Source organism: Gymnoscopelus microlampas (assembly GCF_963454915.1).
Source record: "Gymnoscopelus microlampas genome assembly, chromosome: 9".
NCBI classification, from domain to species: Eukaryota; Metazoa; Chordata; class Actinopteri; order Myctophiformes; family Myctophidae; genus Gymnoscopelus; species Gymnoscopelus microlampas.
The window spans coordinates 35,149,937-35,172,095 of NC_139946.1; the positions used below are offsets into that span (position 1 = coordinate 35,149,937).

At 39.5% G+C, this 22,159-nt stretch overlaps 1 protein-coding gene across 1 annotated transcript in view; it reads left to right on the forward strand.

Moving 5' to 3' along the window:
- Nucleotides 1-6,095: 6,095 nt before the first annotated feature.
- The window catches only part of jak1 (Janus kinase 1), a 67,827-nt gene continuing 51,763 nt past the window's right edge, over nt 6,096-22,159 (forward strand). Inside the window, exons 1-3 of the mRNA XM_084067252.1 lie at nt 6,096-6,387; nt 15,906-16,126; nt 20,600-20,723. Coding sequence (XP_083923378.1) covers nt 15,913-16,126; nt 20,600-20,723 — 338 coding nt within the window. The 5' untranslated portion in view covers nt 6,096-6,387; nt 15,906-15,912. The remainder of the gene's footprint in view (nt 6,388-15,905; nt 16,127-20,599; nt 20,724-22,159) is intronic.

A 22,159-nucleotide genomic window follows, 5' to 3' on the forward strand; every position in this document is an offset into this window, starting at 1 on the left:
GGGCGTTAACGTTTGGCTGCTCAATAATAAGATTCAATACAACGATAACATTGCACTTTAGACGTGACATTTCGCCTTCTTATAACGCATCTTTAATACAAAACAGTCGTATTTTATGTACAGCTATGAACAGCAGTCTGGTTTTGGTTTGTATAACTTTTGTTTATTTATAGAAAACAGCAACAAGCTTTATTGGCACCAAAATTGAAATCACGCTGTTTTGCTTGCTGTCAGTCACTTATACTGTGGAAGAAGAGCATGCCCATTGATCCTTGTAGTCTACGACAGGCTTATTCCTTACTATTATTTACATTTGTCATTTATATTAAGGATTTTTGCAACAGGGGCGCTTTCATTAACCACTTAAACCCCAGCATCGGTATTGTGGGGAAAGCTTTAGCTGAAAATAGCAGATCGACAAGCTCACAACGCAACACGCTGCATCGCATTGTGAGCTTGTTGATCGGCTATTTTCAGAGAAAGCTTTCCCCACAACAACAGAAAAGACACTAGTATTGAGTGTAATAGGGGCGCTTAAATTTCATTAACCTATATAGCCTATATGGCGGGCTGTTAAACAATTAAATAATGGTTAGTCTTACGTTTTACAATATTGCATAATACTGATTTTTGATTGTACAACATATTTTTGGCAAGTGTTTTGGCTGTGTGTGTGTGTGTGTGTGTGTGTGTGTGTGTGTGTGTGTGTGTGTGTGTGTGTGTGTGTGTGTGTGTGTGTGTGTGTGTGTGTGTGTGTGTGTGTGTGTGTGTGTGTGTGTGTGAGACAGGAACAGGAGCTAATCGAGTTGTTTACGTCAAGTGCAGAGGGCGGACTGACTCGGGGAGGAGTCTGCTTCACAGCGCGACGCGACTGGACTGCTGGAGAGGCTTCTCGCCCCGCCCCGAGGAGGCGGAGTCCTGAGAGAACCATAACAAGTCTGACATCACTCAGTGGTGTGGTTGGTATGAATTATGGAGCCTCTACGAAGGGCGGAAAAACACACATCTTTGCACCATACATTGTTATGTCAGCATATTTTAAATGTGGCTTGTTCTGTATAAAACTGTAACTTTTTTTTGGTACAGCGTGCAATGTTTATATACTGCAAATATGTGACATTGTAAACATGAGTTTGTGGCAATGTAGAATAAGGTTGTCATCTACTGTACAGTATTATCATACATAGGCCTATTACCCGCCAGGCTTGAATTTTCAGCATAGCAATATAGGCCATTAAACTTTACATAATAATAATAATAATAATTAATTATACTTAGGCATGTGTCATTTTCCTCACTGCAACTCTTATTATATCCTTCTGATTTCCACCATCCTTATGTTATTCTCGTTTTTTCATGATAGTGCTATAGTATTTGGGGACATTATTATTCTTATTCCGTGCTCATCTAAGCTGCCAAAGGGTCAATGACACAGATTCCGGATCCTCTGACAGCACTGACTGCACATATTAACCCATAGGTTAGTAGTTTAAACAAAACAATTTAATCCAGACTTTTGAGCTGGTGCTTCGGAGTCATCACATCCTTTCTTGAATTTACAGTTACTCCTTACTATTAATTACTAGTTAATTACTATTACACTTAGGGCAGGGTGTGCACCGTTGTTTATTCCGTTTGTTCTTTCTTATATATTTTTGATTTTTCCTATTTTTGATGTCCTCATGTACTTTTCCTGTCTTAGGGCATGGTCACACCGCACTTTTATTCTACCTATGAGGGCGGATTCTGCCCATGCATTTCAATGGGAATTGAGCGGTTTGCTGCCATTTGCGGATTTCTGCAAAAAAACACTCCATTCCCATTGAAATGCATTGGCAGAATCCACCCTCATAGGTCGAATAAAAGTGCGGTGTGACCGTGCCCTTAGGGCTCAAGCAGCATTTGATTGGTCCACAATGTTTTACGCACTCTTTGAGGTTTGAATCCCCTGTCCCAGGGCAAAGTCCACCTTGTTGGTAACCAATGTTAGGAAAGTTACTTTGAAAAAGGAATATATTACATATTAACTTTCAAGTCAAATATTGCTAACCTTACAGGATTATATAGTGTGGAGATTAGTGTATGGTATTATTTGCTACACTACGTTTGGATACTTACATAAACATACTCATGCTGGTGGTCAGGATAACAACCGAAAACATTATGCAGCACACCGGCTGTGAGCCATTAAGGTGAAGAGGGATGGACAGAGGGAAAAGCAGACAGATGACTGGATGGATGTCACATGCCAACAACACAACGAGACAGAGAGGAGGACTGGGCTGCTAGATTTGACTGGCTCCCCTGGTTCAGTTATCACAGTGCTGATGCTGTCCCCATAGAAGGTACAGTACTGTGATAACTGAAGGATGGCTGCCACCTTGACACTAGAACAATGGATCATCAATTAATTTCAATCCCGGCAGTGGCACTATTAGGAATCAACCGCCAAGGTACAGTACTGTGTTGCTAGAGGACACATTGAGCTAAGAACCCTTTTGACCACATTTGACCACACAGTGGAACATCCTGTGTATCAAAAAATAGAAAAAATAAGGAAAATCACTTCTGTATTTGTTTATATTATGCCATAGAACATGGAATTATGATTTATTTTGGGCTGTTGCACGCAAGCATTGGTAAAATGGAAGTGAAAATTGACACCATAAAAGATATATCTTTGATACAGCTGTATTATTGTATTTTAACACTACCATAAAATAACATGTATGCAAAAACTGTTTTAGGAAATGATTTATTCATTTATGCATCTCTGCTGTCAAGCTTCTTTATGCAGAATTTTAAGATGTTACACAAATGTTCATTTTGGGGTTGCTACATATAAATGTTTGACTCAAGTTGGGGGGGGGGAGGGGTTCACTTGACAGCAGCATTTAGATAAGGTACTGAATAGGATCTGTGACAGGTATAATTCTTCTTGCATACCACAACATTCAGTTTTACATAGACATGGCGATATCACTGGTATTCATTGTGTACCATTTTATTTATTTGTGGCTATACTTTAGAAAAACGTTTCTGGAAACTATAAAACAACAAAGGTCAAACAATATGTTCCCCATTACCTCTGACTTGATAGTCCTTACTGTTGTCAACAGAGGGAGCTGCCACAGTGCTGGAGATGTAAGTTGTGGGCTGGAATCAAGAAACCTCAATAATGAATAGATTGATAGTGTTATGGCTAAAGCTGGTTCAAAATCTACTAATGTGCTGTCATCTTACTTTCAATTTAGTCTAGATGTAAAGAACAAATGTACATACGTAGCCTCCTATACAATGTAAAAATGAATTACATTAATTATTGCACTATTACTATATGTACTTATACGTGTATATTTTGTAAAACATAATTTGGGATTTTACAAGTTCTGCAGTTGAAAAGCACAATGCATAAATTGGCCAGGACTAGGCTAGTTAAAAGTGCACATGATGTTAAATACATCATGGATCCTGGGTATAACTTGTATAACTTTGACCCGAATCAAATCATGGATTGTGTGTGTCAGTGTGTGTTTGCGTTGTATGTACAGACAGTATAGAAAACCTGAGACTGGGCAATTAATAGACACACCTGAGTTGATTGGTATCACCTGCACCTAAATTGCAGTCACTCCATTGAGCTTTACTTAGAGGCATGTAGGAGTAAATCATGGATTGTGTGTGTCAGACAGTGTGTGTTTGCGTTGTATGTACAGACAGTATAGAAAACCTGAGACTGGGCAATTAATAGACACACCTGAGTTGATTGGTATCACCTGCACCTAAATTGCAGTCACTCCATTGAGCTTTACTTAGAGGCATGTAGGAGTGAGTGAAGTTTTTTCTTAGATTGGTTGTTTGTAACTGTACATTCCTCATTACAATTATCTTATATCTTAATATGCATTTTTGCGGTGTTTTCTGCCTATTGATCTGATCAATTTAAATGTCATGTGTGGAGAGCATTTTACTAGCACTTTGTGGTGGTGGTGCACTGCAGAGTCAGACCATGGTGCAAATGAACAGTTGGCCATTTTGTACATATATAGGCTAGGTTACTTTGTTTCATTGCTAAGTGACAACTTAGCTATAGTGGAAATACCCTTACAGTCACTATGCAATGCACATTAGGTTTCTGCCTCATGCTTAATTTGTGTTCCGTGTATGTGGACCTACCTGCGAGTTGAGTGCTTGTTCACTATTTTCGGCGCGCTACACCACCTTACAATGAAGTATAAATGGGACTCTACTCATTTAACCTCATCTGCAGGCATGTAATTTATCAGACTCATTCTGTGATATCAAATGAAGATGATGGCTAGTATAAATGCAACATCATAATAATACTTGAAATTCAAATTGGAGAGATAACTATCAATACATCGATATAGGTTATAACCAAGTAGGCTAAATAAGAGGAAAGCAGTTATAACTTTTGACAAACTGAGAAGATGGACCTAATAAAGCCTTGCTATTTCCTCCGTTGATCTCTTCTGGGGAAATGTTTGTCACAGCTCCTGGACTGGAAGGCACAGGGTGGCATGGGAAGTCCCTTAATTGGGCTATAAACCTACACTTTCTTTTTTAACTTCCTCTTTCTTTTGAATGTCTGTTTCATCTTCCATTGTAAGATTAAATACAATTTAAATTATATAAAGATCCCGTAGGCTACTTCGCCTATTGTATTAATTATTCACGGAGTAGGCTAATAATAATGTCATTTGTTTTTAAGGTTTTTATCCAGTTCTCAAGTAGCCTAACGAACGAAGAAAAAGAAAATTCACATGAAAAATACACATGACTTTTTTCCATTAGAACAGACATCATTTCCGTCGGGTCAGGGTGACGCACCGACGCATACGCCTCAGCGCCTATCTCGAATGCTGTCGGTCTCAAAAATGTCTTTTGTTTGCCAGGCTTTGTGTGAGATTTCTTCTGGGACACAGACGCTAGTTTAACTTAGTAGGTGAATTCTGCTTTAGATAGATTTTTCTCACTTTAATTATATAAACAGATACAGAGAGAGAGATTTGCAGTGGTGGTAAAACTAAAAGTATTCACATTTTTTTACAGTAAAAGTATCAATACTGCATTGTAGAAACACTGTTACAAGTAAAAGTCCAGTCAAAAAGTACAGAAGTATTTGTATCAAAATGTACTTACATTTCCAAAAGTAGAAAGCATTCATTGCGCAGAATGTCCCATTTCACAAGTTTTCAAATGTATAATTTGTATACAAATATTTTGTATATGGCAGATCTACAAGCTCACAATGCCTTGATGTATTGTGAGCTTGTGATATTGTGATCGGTTTTCAGATTTTCAAATGGCCGAAATGTATATAGGGCTGAAGTGGGTAAAGTGCTTTCAGTGAAAATACCTAAACATTGTACTTAGTGTAGGCCTACCCATGTAGCCTACACTACAGCCTATGTGACTGTCAAACAGTGGAATTTTGGCAGGGGTTTCCCAAAGGAATGTGTTGCTGTTTCCTGTAAACACCTACACCCAGCAGGAAATCTTAAAATGTAATTATTCACGAGAAGGATATAGGCTACAGTACGCTAGGCAACATAATTATCATAGGTTGCAGGATATTATATTTCACTACCTCACTATCACTACCACCGCCCACGCACACACCCACGCCGCGCGTTTGTGTGCGTGCACGCAAACACTTTAGTCAATGGCATAATTAATTAATTGGTCATTTGCTCTAATCAACCAATCGATCACCTCAAACAGTGTTTTTATAACCACACACACACACACACACACACACACACACACACACACACACACACACACACACACACACACACACACACACACACACACACACACACACACACACACACACACACACACACACACACACACACACACACACACACACACACACACACACACACACACACAGAGAGAGAGAGAGAGAGAGAGAGAGAGAGAGAGAGAGAGAGAGAGAGAGAGAGAGAGAGAGAGAGAGAGAGGGTGGATATGGTCCCACGAAAGTCTTCACAGCGTCAGCTTGACTGACGGACGGGAGCACCAATCAGAGGCTCCGTTGCAGAGCAGTCTGAGCACTGTTTTCGGGAATTGGGACGTTGCTTGTCAGGAAGGGTTAGAAGATTATACTGCGTCCGCTGTGTCAAAGTAGCACTGCAACAACGACGAGAAATAGGGTGGAAATAGCCGTCGTTCATCTCTTTTTTGGGGGGGGTATAGTGGTACTTGGAACATACGGACATTTTTGTGTATAACACAGCCAACGAATCAGACTTTACGGAAAGCCTGAGAAGCTCCTCTGTCTTCTAATGTACAAAACGAAACGGAAGTAACTCGCCAGCTGTCTGGCTAGCTTGCGTGCTACTATTGCTTACTTACCTGGTAAGTGTGTAAACCTTTTTACAACTGTGTTATACATTCACGTATGTTTTTGCTTGATAAAGTACACACACAACAAGTCACAGTTATAATTCTAGGTTATTATCAAGTACAGTGCATATTGCGTGGCGCTTCATTGCTTGGGTGTTGTTGGGTGACTAATATCACCATGCTAATGTTAGATAGCCTGCCCTGCTGGCATAATATTAATGTACTAGTGACCCATCACACTCTGTCTGATAACCCAAGTGTATACACACACACACACACACACACACACACACACACACACACACACACACACACACAGACACACAGACTGACACACACAGACACACGTTTCCCAAAAATCTAATTTCGTCATTCTCTGACAGCCAGGTACAGTTTTGAAATGTAAAAAGACTACCCCCTAATTAGCTCATATCTATGATATGATATGATCTATATGTCTTTCTCGATTGACAGGGCATGTATGTGTCAATTTAATTTAAAAGGATCAAACCAAACAATGAAAATAAACAAGGAAGTTGTTCAGGCGTCATCAGTCTTATTTTCATTGTCCTAATTAAGATAAAGTTGCAAACTATCCTATAAAAGCCAAGTTGATATCGGTTTGTGTGTAGCCTATATCTCTTGTCAGATTAAGTAAAAGTAAATAAGCTAATGCCTACTAATCTCTCAATGATTACTGAATGGGTTTCCAGAATGGGCCATATATTAGCCTACAATAGGGACTTGAGGATTCCTTGTTTGTATGGATTTAATGGTTAATCCATAATAGGCTATTACATATTGGGTCATAGGTTTGATTTAGCTGAACAGATTTGTATAAATATTGTAAATAGAGCACATATTGCCTTTTAATAAATGGTTTAGTTATAAGGAATAATGGCACACTAATGCAGTAGGTTAGATTGCTATAGTGATTTAGTGTAATGAGGTGTGTTGAGTTGTAAAACGCAAGCAGGGCAGTGTAAGATTCAATCAACATTAGATAAAATTAGACAACCTGAAATAACTAGTCTTTATTTGTGCTATAAATGTTTTGCACTCTGTTTTTGTTCATTTTATTTTTTCATTTGATGTTTGTGTGTTTTCACGGAGGTGGTGTTTGTTGTCGTTGATCAGAATCAGAATCAGAATACTTTATTGCCATGTCATGTGAACATGTTAGGAATTTGATTTGGTACAGCGGAGCACAGTTTACAACAGACAATATAACAGACATGATAACTATAAGCACAGGTTTTGAACTGTCATGCCATGAGTGTGTGCTCTGACATTTCCCAAATAATCACTAACTTGCTGATATGATATATATTACACTGAAAACATTTGATTCACCTTTTGCATTTCTGCTTTACTAACAGCCTATGCTATGATCTGTCTACACTCGACTACGCTTTTCTCCATGAGCCTATATAAAAGTGAAAGGCCACACTGGATTTTTCTTGAATGTAATGAAAATGACAGTCTGAGCCTAACAAAAACATTACCATTTTGTAATATTTTATAATGATTTGAGCATTTGACAAATTTCTCTAGTATGCATGTGAATGAATTCCCTTTCTTGAATAGTAAAGAGTTACAGGATTTGAGCTATTGTGCTGAATTGTGTTATGGCTCTTGAAAGGTTGAGAATTGTTGCATAAGAATAAAGACAGTTGTAAAGTTTGCCTGTCTGCCTGCAAAAAAAACCCAAAACTTTCATCAATCATTTCTGGTTTAGACAAAAGTACAAGATCAGGGGGCTGTCAAGGAGATGTAAAATAACAGTAAGCCTTTCCTCTTACGGCAATATAACTTGATCTTTCTCGCAGTCATTGTAACTATGAACTGGGCTAAACCTGGGCAATGTTGCCCAAAAAATATTGCCCGAAAATAGCTGATCTACGATCTACTTCTAGGACTGTCACGATCACCACATTTTAGTTGACGATTAATTGTCTTTCAAATGATTATGATTAATGATTCAATTGTGTTTTTGGCATTGAACTTTGGAATATAAATCACAATTACATCTATGTTTGCCTTTTAGGCTTTGTAAACAAAAAATGCACAGGGCAGATATGACAAATAACTGCCCAGTACTACTACCAGGCAATAATCATGCCTGGTAATGGAAACGATTCAGATGTGCAAAATTATTGCGACTATGTCAAATAATTGCGATCAGACTAGTATGCAATAATTGTGTCAGGCCTAGTATCTACATCACTATGCGACGGCAGATCAGCTATATTAACTGTTTTTGAAACATGTTGTAAATGTGGATGCCAGAAGTTGATCAAAAGGATGCTGATTGTTCAACACATCAGCAGGTCTAGTTTGGGACAACACAGAATTGCATTTCCTGCCACCACAATAAAAAAGGGGAGAGGTTATATAACACAACATACATCCTGCTAAATGAACCTGTTTCCACTGAAAATTATACACCATTTCCAATCAGAGAATCAGTTAAAGGGGCATGGAACGGTCAGTGCTTTTCAACTGGCAATTTGTCACCCATCCATTTCTCAACATTTCATTGCATATGCTGATTTCAACAATCATCTGACGTTTTACTTTTATTTTTTATCTCGGAAGCATCACTTGCAGTTACATTCACACGTGTGTGTGTGTGTGTGTGTGTGTGTGTGTGTGTGTGTGTGTGTGTGTGTGTGTGTGTGTGTGTGTGTGTGTGTGTGTGTGTGTGTGTGTGTGTGTGTGTGTGTGTGTGTGTGTGTGTGTGTGTGTGTGTGTGTGTGTGTTTCACGCATGCCAAAGTAATAATGATAGTAATACTGTAACAGTAGCCTAATAATAATATGATTGAAAAAAGCATCATATTGGCAGAGGGAGAAGAACAAAAAATTATGTTTTTATGTAGAGCTGACACAATAAACCGCAGCGGTGTCATGAAACCTGCAGGGGAATGGAAAACATCCGCCACCTCTGCTATGTCATGTTTCAGTTTTATATAGGCTGACTTGTCCTATCCTATGCTTCATAGAGGGTAGGTATACATATTTGAGGGACAGTGGGAATATAATATTTTAATTTCCAGACTATTTTGCTGATAAAACGTACAAAACGCTTGCCCCGATTCATGGATATTGTTCTGCCTCGCATTTGTGTTTAGTGTGCTCGCTGATTCACTAGGTCTACTACACTCACTTAAACATGTAAAGGTAGGAACAGAAGTTAGTCAGGATTCCTGCTAAGGAGAGAGACGGATAGTTTACGGACAAACTCCTAAATACTTAACACATGTTCACTAATCGCAAACGTGTTAATACAGTCTATGTTGTCACCCTTTAAGTCCAGATTCCATCTCTGTTTTTTGCATCATAAGAAACTAAAACAAATGGTGCAAAATGCTGCCATAGACTCGCCGACCCGATCCAGCATTTAGGCTGTATTGGGAGGCCAATACTTTCCAATACTGGTATCAGTATCTGAACAACTAATAATTCTGTCAGCAGGAGGACATTTCCAGCCTGTGACCAGCCAATATGTTTTGTCTTTTTTAAATTATTATTATCTAGTAATACCATAGATACTGGTAATTTTGGTGGACTGTTTCACTATATGAAAATATGAATACAGCCAACCCTACTGGATAGCAATCACTTCTAGGAAGGGTAGTTTGAAGTCCTCGTTTATAGGGGGCTAGGAGCAAAGTATTTAGCTTCAGCGTAAAGTTCCAAAATGTCTCGCTTTTCAGTATTTGTTTGAGGTTGCCGGCACCTCTTCTACCCATCTTCAACAGTCCAATGCCAGTTCGGCTAAGAGGTGAGATGGGGCTGGGGGGCAGGAGGAGTTGCAACTTAAAGGGATATTTCACTTTCAGAAAAAACTTTTGGTGATTTTTAACATCTACTCAGGCCTTTGTGAGCCCCCCAGACAGTTTTTAAGTTGCTCGATTCAGTATTTAGATATTTGATTTTCATTTTATCAGACACGCCCCCTTCCTATACAAACCCATTATAACTTCAAACTCCATTTTAACCATGTTAGATTCATCAAAAACACCCGTCCTTGGTTCTTGTGACTCACCCCGCCCTCCTAATGCGTGAGGGGGCTGTGTTTTTCCGAGATTTCTTTTCATTTATTTTATTTTTTTATTGTATTTTATTTTTTTCATTTTCCAAAAAAAATATTAAAAATAAATGAAAAAAGTAATCGAAAAAACACGGCCCCCTCGCGTATTAGGGGGGCGGTAGGAGACGGGTGAACCAAGGACGGGTGTTTTTGATGAATCTAACATGTTAAAAATGGAGTTTGAAGTTACAATGGGTTTGTATAGGAAGGGGGCGTGTCTGATAAAATGAATATCTAATATCTAAATATTGAATCAAGCAAATTAAAAACTGTCTGGGGGGCCCACAAAAGCCTGAGTAGACGATACAATCACCAAAAGTTTTTTTGTTGTGAAATATCCCTTTAAGTTGTGACTTTTTTCACTCCGGTTGACACTTTTGTGTTAGCTAGAGCAGTCAGTGGTTCTCAAACCTTTTGGGTTTAGGTCACCCCTGTAAATGACTTTTTCATCCACGGCACCCCTGAATTAGATTTTTACTTAATAGCACCTTACATTTATGTTAGCTCTGGTCCATAGTGTTAGAAGGAGTTCTCCATAATATGTTACTTTCGAGCCGTTGCCCAAACATCTCCGGTAGCGCAGTGGCCGCAGCCTCTCGTCTGTAGTGCAAAAAATAATTTTTCAAAACGGTTTTAAGATGTTGAAAGCCTACTTTCCTTAGTGGGAACACTTGGAGCCCCCCACCTCACGTCTAAAATACACTTTTTGGCCAGAAAAGAAGGAAAGGAATATGTTTTTATTAGTTAGTTTTTATTCGTTTTTTAGTTACTGTAAATATTTTCCCCTAAGATACAGTATGTCACAAGGAAAACAATATCCGTTTCCATTAGGACAGATTGAAAATAACTTCCCCCACTCTGTGTTGTTAGCTTGTAGATCGGCTATTTTTGACGGAGAGATTTGGTGTATATATCGAAAAAGAACGTGCATTTGAGCAAAGTGCAACTTAGGTCCGTTTCACTAAGTATAGCGGATCTAATTGGTTAAACTGAAGTGATAAATGATAATGATGAATTCCAAATATTCAGCGGCACCCATGGACTTGTGTCACCAACACCCACAGCCTGAGCTTGAGTAATCCTGATCTAGTAGTTAGACTAGTTACAGTATGACCACATGTCCTAGTCGAGTGGTTCTCAACCTTTTCAGGCCGTGACCCCCCCCAAAAGAGTCACATTTGAACTGGGGACCCCCCACCCTGACAATCACTTGGAATTGTAGGAGTTGAGGCATTATTTAGTACATCTTTTCATTTTCTTGTCTTTTTTTTAAAGGTATGAAAAAGGTCTTAAAAGTCATTAAATTGTCACTTCGCTGTCATCTGGGGACCCCCCCAAAAAAAATCATCCCGACCCACAGGTTGAGAACCACTGTCCTGTTCCACCGCTGTCGGGTGGAAACTTTGTATGTCCACTGTAAACCGTTACTTTTCAGGAATGAATACTTAGTTAATAATACTTTTTAAATATTTATATTAACAAAATATAGACAGACTTAACCACTTTCCCCCTGGCCTCTCTATTTTGGGCATGTCATGTCCTTTAGTATCATTATTAATAACCTTTTAAAATCTTTCAAAAATAGCAGATCTACAAGCTCACAGTACGTCACATCAGAAGCACACATTCTAGTTAAGGCAATCAGTTCTACATGGTTCAGCCATTCATTGCCTTCATTTCTCATACATCGCAGGCAACAACACATTTGTGCTCAAATACAATCTGCTTGGCACGTTACAATCTAGCCGTCTCCACCACTGAAAAGGCCAGTTGCATGTCACCTCGACTGCACTCGAGATTGAGTGCAAATTATGTGGGAATTTGGGATTGCTGGCTGTCATATTTTTACCGGACAGATGGGGAAATGAAAGGTAACAGACTGGACTGGGCCAGCCATGTCAACTCGGCTGTGGCAAAAATGTTCCCCCTCTGAATGAAGCAGGAATGCGGGGCATGCGCGGAATGCAAAGATAAACAACAGCGCAGCGTGGCTTCCCTCACACATCCACATGTACAGGACTCAGTAACATAATGAAATAGTGCTAAAATCGCGATATGGCTTGTAATTTCGATAGCGAAAGTAAAATTCGATTCATTTTCGGTACGTATCGAGTATCGTTACGGCCTTACAAACTGTCCACATAGTTTACACACTCAGACAGGACTTGCAGAGTGTTCCTAACGATAAGGAATATGATCAATCAATGTATCTGTGTAACAAACAATAGATGTTTGTATGGATTATGTTTTTTAATTATTACTATTTCTTCCCCCAATATAAAAACAAATAAATGAAAAAAGTAATTGAAATAAGTTATAAATTGTCATACATGATTATAAACATTTATAATGAGTGTTAAAATGGCTTAAAAGCGCATTATAATGCATTATAAATGCGCTTATAATGCATTTTAGACCTGACTTTAATATACAGTGTTACCAAATAATCTCTTGGAGGAATTTGTTCCTCTTTGATTGAGGTAGAATATAAGTTCTGCATAGATCCCCTTAGTATAGAGAGGGAGGTGACATCTAACCTGACTCCGCCAAGTGGAAGAAGCTTGCGACAAACATTTTGTTTCACAGCCTCCTTCCATCTGAGACTCCGGTAGCAGAATCGATGAAAGACGGCGTTTCATTTTTTCAAGCTACTTGGCAGGTGATTGGATGATCCCGCCCCTAGCAGCCGCTGATTGGTTCGTACACGCAGCGACCGGGCAGCTCTACTCCCTGAGCGATCCCAGATGCAGGTTTTATTGTGAAACTCAATACCGCCCCATGTGGCTGAGTCAGGTTAGGTGACATCTAAAATGAAATGAATGAAATCTATATTTTCTATAGATGGAAGTCTTCAGAAGTTTAAAAAGGAAATCATATATGTCTAAAAGTCGTGTAGTCAGGCAGTGATTGAAGTTCCAGGTGTCTCAGAGTCCAAAATGATCAATATGCTCAAATTGGTTCAGTTGTGGCCAGAGGGTGATTGGAGGAATGGAGGCTCTTTTGGGGTATTTTGGGTGATATATTGATCAGTGGGTGGCCGTATTAGTTTCTTAGTCAGAAAGTCAAATTATGGTTTATGTCCCACTGGTTCAAGAATGATTGAGAACAGCACCTACCTCCTGTTTAAATTGAGCAGTAGGATCCAAGCCGACTGAGTTAAAGTAAAGCTTCTTGTCAAGCAGGTGTCCGTTTCTGTATCTCGTACATTGAATTGGTGGCGTTGACCTCCCCTTGGTCTGAGTTTTTCAAAATTAGTGTAGAAGATCCTGAAGTTATCCTTCAGTGAATGCAGATACTAAACACCTTGGTGTTTAGTAATAAAGCAAGACAGACTGGTCAGGTACTAATAAAGCAGTTTTTTAGTTTGCATCTCCATTGGTGGAAAGACACATATTGCTACTGCCCTCATTGAAGCAAAAGAGGTTCTGTATTTAGGCTTGTCAAGTTGTCACAATTATTACATAATCACAATTAGTTGAGATTAGAGCAAATATTTTTGCATAATCGTCAATCGTTTTCCATTCATTTAAAATGAATCTGTTGAAAAGTAGTGAATAGCAGATCTACAGGCTCACAACATGTCGTGACGTGACACGTTGTGTACTGCTTATACTGTAGACTGTCTACTTACGCTATTTTTGAAACGTTTTGAAGGTATAAAATTATGAAATGCATGGCTTTTTCTGGCCTATTTCGTCAGTTATTTCTTAGTATATTTAAATTATTTGTCATATCTGCCCTGTGCAATTTTTATTTACGAAGCCTAAAAGCAAGAAGGTAATTTTTATGTTCCAATGTTCAATGCCAAGAACAAAAACTAAATCGTTAATCACAATTATTTGAATGACAATGAATTGTCAAGTAAAATGTCTCGATGGGGAAGGCCCTAGTCCTACCTGTATTGGGTGGCTGAAGTGCGACAGACCGTTCAGAAAAAACATTAAACTAATGGTTCCTGACTTCCTGGCTGCCCCCGCACTGCATTGATCTGCATCTGGGTATCATGTTAATGTCCCCAGCACTGTAGGTGTGTGTTAAGTAATTGACGTCATTTCAGCTGATTTCTGTGTGTGTGTGTGTGTGTGTGTGTGTGTGTGTGTGTGTGTGTGACGATGGTACAAAGTGTGGCGAGTGTGTTATGACTCATCAGGCTGATGTGAGGTCACCACAGTATCACGTACACACACACACACACACACACACACACACACACACACACACACACACACACACACACACACACACACACACACACAGTTATGGACAGAGTTATTGACAGACACACACAAGCGTCTATCTATGTTCACATAAAACTGCAAAGGTGATTAATTAGCTTGAATCAGACACCCCAGACACACAGTGTTTTAATAATTCCCCTACGCTTCTGTCATCTGTACATCCATTTCAGCAATATTTCCATCTCATGACTCACACAGACAGACACAACAGAGATAACCACACACAGTGGTTCATCATCATTAATGTGAAAAATAGCTCATGATGAAACTAGTACACACAATTACCCTCTACCCTGGCCCAGAGGACCACCACCCATGGGAACACCTTAAAATCATGTTTTATTTTAACCTCGAAGAGTGTAAAAGAAGTGGAACATTTTTACAATTGGCATTTAAATTAATCTAAAACAGAGCTGTTTATTGTAAAGATATAAATGCTTCCCTTGGATAAATTAGCCTGGCATCAGAAGTTATTGGTTACATTCCCTTGTCCTGTCCTTCCAATATAAACAGTCTAAATGAATACAATTATTGTTATATAATTATACTTATAAATAATAATAAATGCACGGAATCTCTGTGAGTGAGTGAGTGTTTCCCCCACGTATCTGGAGAACTGTGAGACCACTCAACTTCAGACTGGCTTGTGTATCACTGAGGACCTGAGGGAGTGATGTGATGTGATCGGATGGGCGATGTCATAAATGTGATGTCATAGACTGGCCTTCAAGTACAATGATAATGGGTACTGCACTTAACCCATTAAGACCGGGAACGCATCCGTGGGATTTTTAGATTTCTTTGGCTATTCAAAAATAGCAGAGCTAGCAGAGCTCATAGCACGGCACCGAGTGCCGCCCTATGAGCTTGTAGATCTGCCATTTTTTTTTAGATCGTGAAAATGTTTGAAAATGTTTGAACATTTATTTTTTAAAGCAAACATTTTTAACTCAAATCTTCAAAACAGGCATTGGCCTAGTAACAATAATAATAATAATTATTATTATTATTGGTGATTAATTATCAGCGCTTAGTTGTAATAGTCTAAAACACTAGAGGATCTTCTGCTCTCTTTACCTGTGCTGTTTTACGTCCCTGTTTGAATCAAACTTTCATTGTTGAAATGAAAACTGTAATTGAACGTGAATGAAAACGGAGACCACCACCACACTCTTCCCTCTGTCCTTTTCTGTCCAGCTTCTGAATGCCAACTCTGTGGATAATGGAGCTGAGCAGGCAACTGTGTGGGAAGATGAGGAGGTCCAGCAAGAGGGCCCAGCTGTCCTCCTCCCCCTCCTCTTCTGCTTTGAGGGGCCTGGAGATCCACTTCTACCTCCCAGAGGAGAAAAAACAGCTGGTTTATTTACAAGGTTGCCACACTGCCGAGGACCTCTGCGTTGAAGCTGCCAAGGAATGTGGTCAGTCTCTTTCCTGTTTATGCACTAGATTCAGTCCTTAATTAGTTGCTGGTATTATTTCTTAAGGTAACTCTAATGAGCGTCTATGAGGATCAGTTGTATCTGTTGTCTCATAACCGGTATTTTAAAGTTTTGTTGTGGTATTGTAGTAAAGTTGGGGTATCGCTAGGGATGAACGACTCTGTATTTTACTAGTTGACCTGTCCGAGGCAGTTACCGACATGCCAATCGACTTTGCTGTGCTTTTTGTTTTGCAATTAACTGCTGCCATCATGTTCAGAATTTTCGTCAAAGCACTAATGTTTCAAAGCCCTAGTGCTTCCAAAATGAATGGGTTAAAGTGATTAACGTATTGACTTGACTATTCCTAGTCATGTCTGTTCATAAACTTATAATTAATACATTATTACTGTGTTGTAGGTATGGGACGATAATCAGTATTATCGTGGCAAAAAAACGCTCACAATAATCGTATCACAGAGATTTTAATTCATCATGAAGTTCACTAGGATGAATTAGCTTTTGCTGCGAAATTCTGCAAATTCAGTACCACTCTATACGGGATAAAACAGACCTATATAAAGAGTGCATTTGGTACGCTCTTATTTCACTCTACACAAAGCGATTAGCCTAAAATAGCAGATCTACAAGCTCACAACGCATTGCAAAGCAAGTATGCAACATTCCCCTCAGAATAGGGATGCTGGGGGGTTCAAGTAACCTGACTCAGCCAGATGGGGGCGATATTGAGTTTCACAATACACCCTGCATCTGGGATCGCTCAGGAAGTTGAGCCACCCGGTCGCTGCATGTACGAACCAATCAGCGGCTGCTAGGGGCGGGATCATCCAATCACCTGCCAAGTAGCTTGAAAAAATGAAACGCCGTCTTGCATCGATTCTGCTACCGGAGTCTCGGATGGAAGTAGGCTGTGAAACAAAATGTGTGTCGCAAGCTTCTTCCATTAGTCAGGTTAGGGTTCAAGTGCTTAACGAAAGTGGCATTTTGAGTTTTAAGCATATTTTGATAATATTGTTAATCGCAATTATTTATGCCACAATAATCGTGACATGTCATTTTCATATCGTCCCATCCCTACTGTGTAATTACTGACATGACACGCAACAGTAACTTTAAATGTAATGTACAGCTATCTGGCCGGCACTTGTTGAACACCCTACATGTGTATATATACCCAAATATTGGCAGGCCTGCCTATAGCCCTAGCACTAGCAACAGTAGTATGCAAGATTGATGCGAAATATTGATTAAAAAGTATATGCGAAATTGATTATTTACCTCTGCTTTGTGAGGGCTTTTAAAGCAGGGTCACATGTGTAAAGAGGATATTATGGCATTAAATGTCTTTGCCCCATCTATCTGCTGCCATTACTACAGTATCTGCATGTTTGTCTGTCTTGCGCAAGTGTGCGCAAGTAGTAAACTTTGTGTGGTTATCCAAGTCTGTGTTGTGTTGTGCTGGAGTCTGTTTTGCATACTGTACTGCAGTCTACTAACAAACAAACTTTTGTCGTCAAGTATTAAGTACATGCTCCATCCGACGTGTGAACAGGGTAGGTTATAACAAAAAACGTCAATCAGAACTTCGGATGGGTGGTCTCAGGGCTACATGCTTCAAAATACTTGGGAACTTTTTTCAGATGGCTTGTTCGGGAAAAATAAAGTGCCCATTCATACTCCCTCCTAACTGTTCTGTGCTCTGAACACCAGACCGCGGTCACTCAGTAATCTGATTTCCCTAATTGATTTGTTTGCTTGTTAGTTTGTTTGGGACTGTCACAGCGTGTAATCCCTGTGACTGTCTCATTGTCTTTCTGTCTGCGTTGCAAATGTTGCCCGTCCCTTGTGTGTGAATCTGTCTACGGCCACTAATGGAATACAGTAAGAGCTTATTCGGTTAAGCTTTGCAAATCAAAGTGGTAATCAGTATTTGTGATTGCATTACAGTCGCAAACTTAATTGGTCTGGATGTTTTGAAAATAGATGATTAATTTGAGTTGATTATGTGACAATACATGTCACTGGCTCTGGGGGTGTGTTAATGCCACATGGGAAAGTTTAGATGTTGGTGAAGGAAGAATAAATGAAAGTGAAACAAGTTTGTGGGAAGTTGGAAAGATAGGGAAGTTCTAACTGCTCAGGCCGCACACATGGAACATCTGTTCACACAGATCCAGTACAAGTAGCAGTAGTAGCAATTATATTAGAAACATAACTGTATGGCCTCTGGCCTGACTTTTAAAGATTAGATTTGAATGAAGAACAACGGAAATTGGTCCTAAATTGTAGAACAATATACTAGACAAGGACAGAAAGATGGAAAGGGTGTGTATGTGAGAAAAAGGGAAAGAGAAAGTGAAACACTGAAGGGAGAGCTTACTCATACAGTACTTGACTCGTAGGAGTACAGTTTTGGACCTAGTCTAATTATTTAGCAAATCAAATTGCATTTTTTTTATTGTGGCTGTTTGCATGAAGCGTCTTAGGTTAAAGGCATTGTAGGGAACATTAAGCCTAAATTTAAACAATATTTATATATATATTTTTTGCATTTTTTCCCCTCTATCAGCCACTATATAATGATGCTGGGGTGTTTTCCTGCACTGAAACACAGGCCTCTTTCTGAAAACCCTATTTTCCCTATTGTTGTTGTTGTTGTTATATTTGTCCGGTACGTAAGGAAGTCTATGGAAGTCTATGGAGGCATCACCCCCTGGTGGCCGGGAAACGAACTGCACAAACAATAACAATGAGCGAAAATAGGGTTTTCAGAAAGAGTACTGTGTTTCAAAACACCCCAGCATCATTATATAGTGGCTGATAGAGGGGAAAAAATGCAAAAAAAATATATATAAATATTTTTTAAATTTAGGCTTAATGTTCCCTACAATGCCTTTAAGAGTTCCCTTTAAAAAAAATCATAATTTGAATCCGTATTGAGCTTTTTTATTTTATTGGTTGCTTTAAAAAGCTTTTCTGTATCCTGCTATATGCATTTAATGCTGAAAACTGCTATGGAAAAACCCAATAAACAAAGTAAAAAAAATAAAAATAAAAAAATCATAATTTAGATTTCTTCAGAAGACATTTCTAGCTTATATTCAATATAACCTTAAGTGAAATCTTAAAAAGCTGCGTCGGCATTGCATTGCGTTCAAGCAAAAAACCCACCCCCGCAATGTTACATTTTTCGGCAAACGCTGATGCCGAATGCAAATGTATTACTGTCTGGGCCACAATTGTATAATGGTTGTTTTTCTGGTGTAGGTTATTCATTCAAGTTGTGATGGTGACATTAAATTTTTGGGGGGAGGGAAGCCGGGTGGGGAGGGTGATATTTGTCACTGTACGTTCCCTTACGGGCTTGGGTGGCACCTGTGTGCAGGGAGTGTTGGGTGGGAGGAGTAGGACGGAGGCTCTTCGTCCTCCCGGTGGGGGCTCCTCACTGGCAGGTGAGTCAGTAGGATACAACACCAGTACAGTAACAACACACACATGTGTGTGTGTGTGTGTGGGGAGGAATCCATAGGCATAATGACAAACAATTGTGGAGAAAAGAAAAAAACAACAACACTATGGGGCGGGCGCCGATGGCCTTATGGTTAAGGCACATACCACGGCTCTAATGCCGTGGTATGCGGGCCCGACGGCCTTTGCGGCGTGTCACTCCCTGTCTCTCTCTCTCCCTGTTTCCTGTCTCTCTCCACTATACTATCCAAAACAAAGGCAGAAAAGACCCAAAAATATCTTTAAAAACACTAGCAACACGGATGTGGACAAATTAATCTGTAGCTTGTACGTATGCAGAGTCTATGAATATTGTGCCTCTTCAAATGCTCTCAGATTAAAAAGAAAAGCACACTGCTAGTACTACCTGTGTGGAGTAGGTCAAACGTCAAAATGACAACATGGGTGACGGTGACGCAATGCATTGCTACTAGCGTTGCTGGGCTGTGAAGTCAATGAAAGTGAAACTCATGAAGAGTGTGAAAGCTGGATTGTAGTTGATGATGTATGCATGTAAAAACGTATGTTTACCTTTCCATTTCTACACAAGTGTTATGAATGAGGCCCATTGTGATTTTTGTGGCTTTTTTTCCCCCACAAACTGCACACATATAGTAATAACTTACTATCAATAGCTGAAGTTTCGACAGGGAGACCAAACCATTAGACTCACTCTACTGCATGTTTTTTCTTTTCTCCTAGAATGCTGTAGTGGCCCACCTAAAAATAAAATATTAAATGCAAGAAAAAACCTGATACAGTATGTGTGTACCCTAATGAAAAATGATGAAACAATGCAGTTTTATTGCTTGAACGGTGTTCAAAATGTGTACTCTGGACTGTAGTTTACCATTGGATGAGGGCCAAATTGACAGAATGGAAAAGAGGCTTGTTCTCAATATTGATATTCTCTTCCTTTACTCTGCCTTTCCTCTGTTTTTCCAGAAATCTCTCCGCTGTGCCATAACTTGTTTGCTCTGTATGATGAGACCACTGGCCTATGGTACCCACCCAACCACGAGTTCAAGATCACGGATGAGACCAGCATCAAGCTGCACTATCGCATGAGGTGAGAGTGGAATGTCATTGGTTCTCGTAAATGCCATATATGTCCAAACGATTCTCCACTGACATCCTTGTCAACTTTTAATATTATTATTATAAGATTTCAACAGTTATTCCATTCTTTGATTGGTCTCAAGAAACGACGGCAATTCCCCACTGATCCTAATAGTTAGGATCATGTATTAAATATAACATGATTTCACAGTATGTGCAAATCTACACAAATACACCAAAATAACTAAAGGGGACTAAATAATATATACAATCATCCATACATTTATCCATCTGCATAATACAATACACTGCTACAGGAATGGACATATAATTCTACTACCGCTAGATCAGTTGTTTACTGTTGGTTAGTAATGTATTCATTGCCATAAAGGATAAACATATACGTGGAAAAAGAAAACCTTTTTAAAAATGTTATTCCAAAACACAATTGACTCTGCTGTGTGCTCACAAAGTTCCAAACATATAACACCACTGCAGCCATTTAAAGCACACCAATCAGCAGGGCCAGACTGTGGACTCATTCAGACTGTTGAATGGGCTGCTGTCTAAGCCGTTTCTCATTGGGAAATTGAAGAAAACACATTATTGAAATGGCTGCAGCTGCACAACACAACAGCGCCGTTGGACATAGCTGAAGAAGATTTGTGCAAGCAGCCGACATATGTGTTAAGCTGGCACTCGCTCTATTTGTAAGATAAGATCATGATATAGCAACGGGTGGGTTGAGGCACATTACTGTAGATGTGCTCATACTGTAGCTTTTTGTGTTATCCTAGGTGCTGCTCAACAAAAATACTGACAAAGATTACTACCATGGAGCAACATTTCTTAAACTCTGTCAGGAGTAGATAATAGATGTTTTCCCACATTACAACATTTATTGGGAATCAGTTAGCTGAGGTGTGAAGACAAAGTAGTACTTTCCCCCCATTTGGTCGAATGATTGACCACACATCACTAATTTGGCACTGGGACTGAATGCCCGACTCTGACTTTGGAAGGACCTGTGATACGGAAAGAGGGAAAGTTGTGTATCGGGAGTTTGCAACATGTATATCAAAGACTATTTTCAACATTAGTCCTATTTGGTAATTGTAACAATTTTGTAAATGTAATGTAACGCGTCTACAGACACATTTTATACATAGAGGCGGTTAAGGAAAAGTTCAATCTCACGCACGCGCGCACACACGCATGCACGCACACACACACACACACACACACACACACACACACACACACACACACACACACACACACACACACACACACACACACACACACACACACACACACACCCTTACTTCCTCTCGCTGTTCAGTTTCTTTACTTTGACAATAGCTGGGAGGAGAGTTGTGCAAGTGTGGTGAGAGACAAAGCAAAGCTCTGGGGTGGTGTGTGAGCAAGTAGTAAACTTTGTGTGGT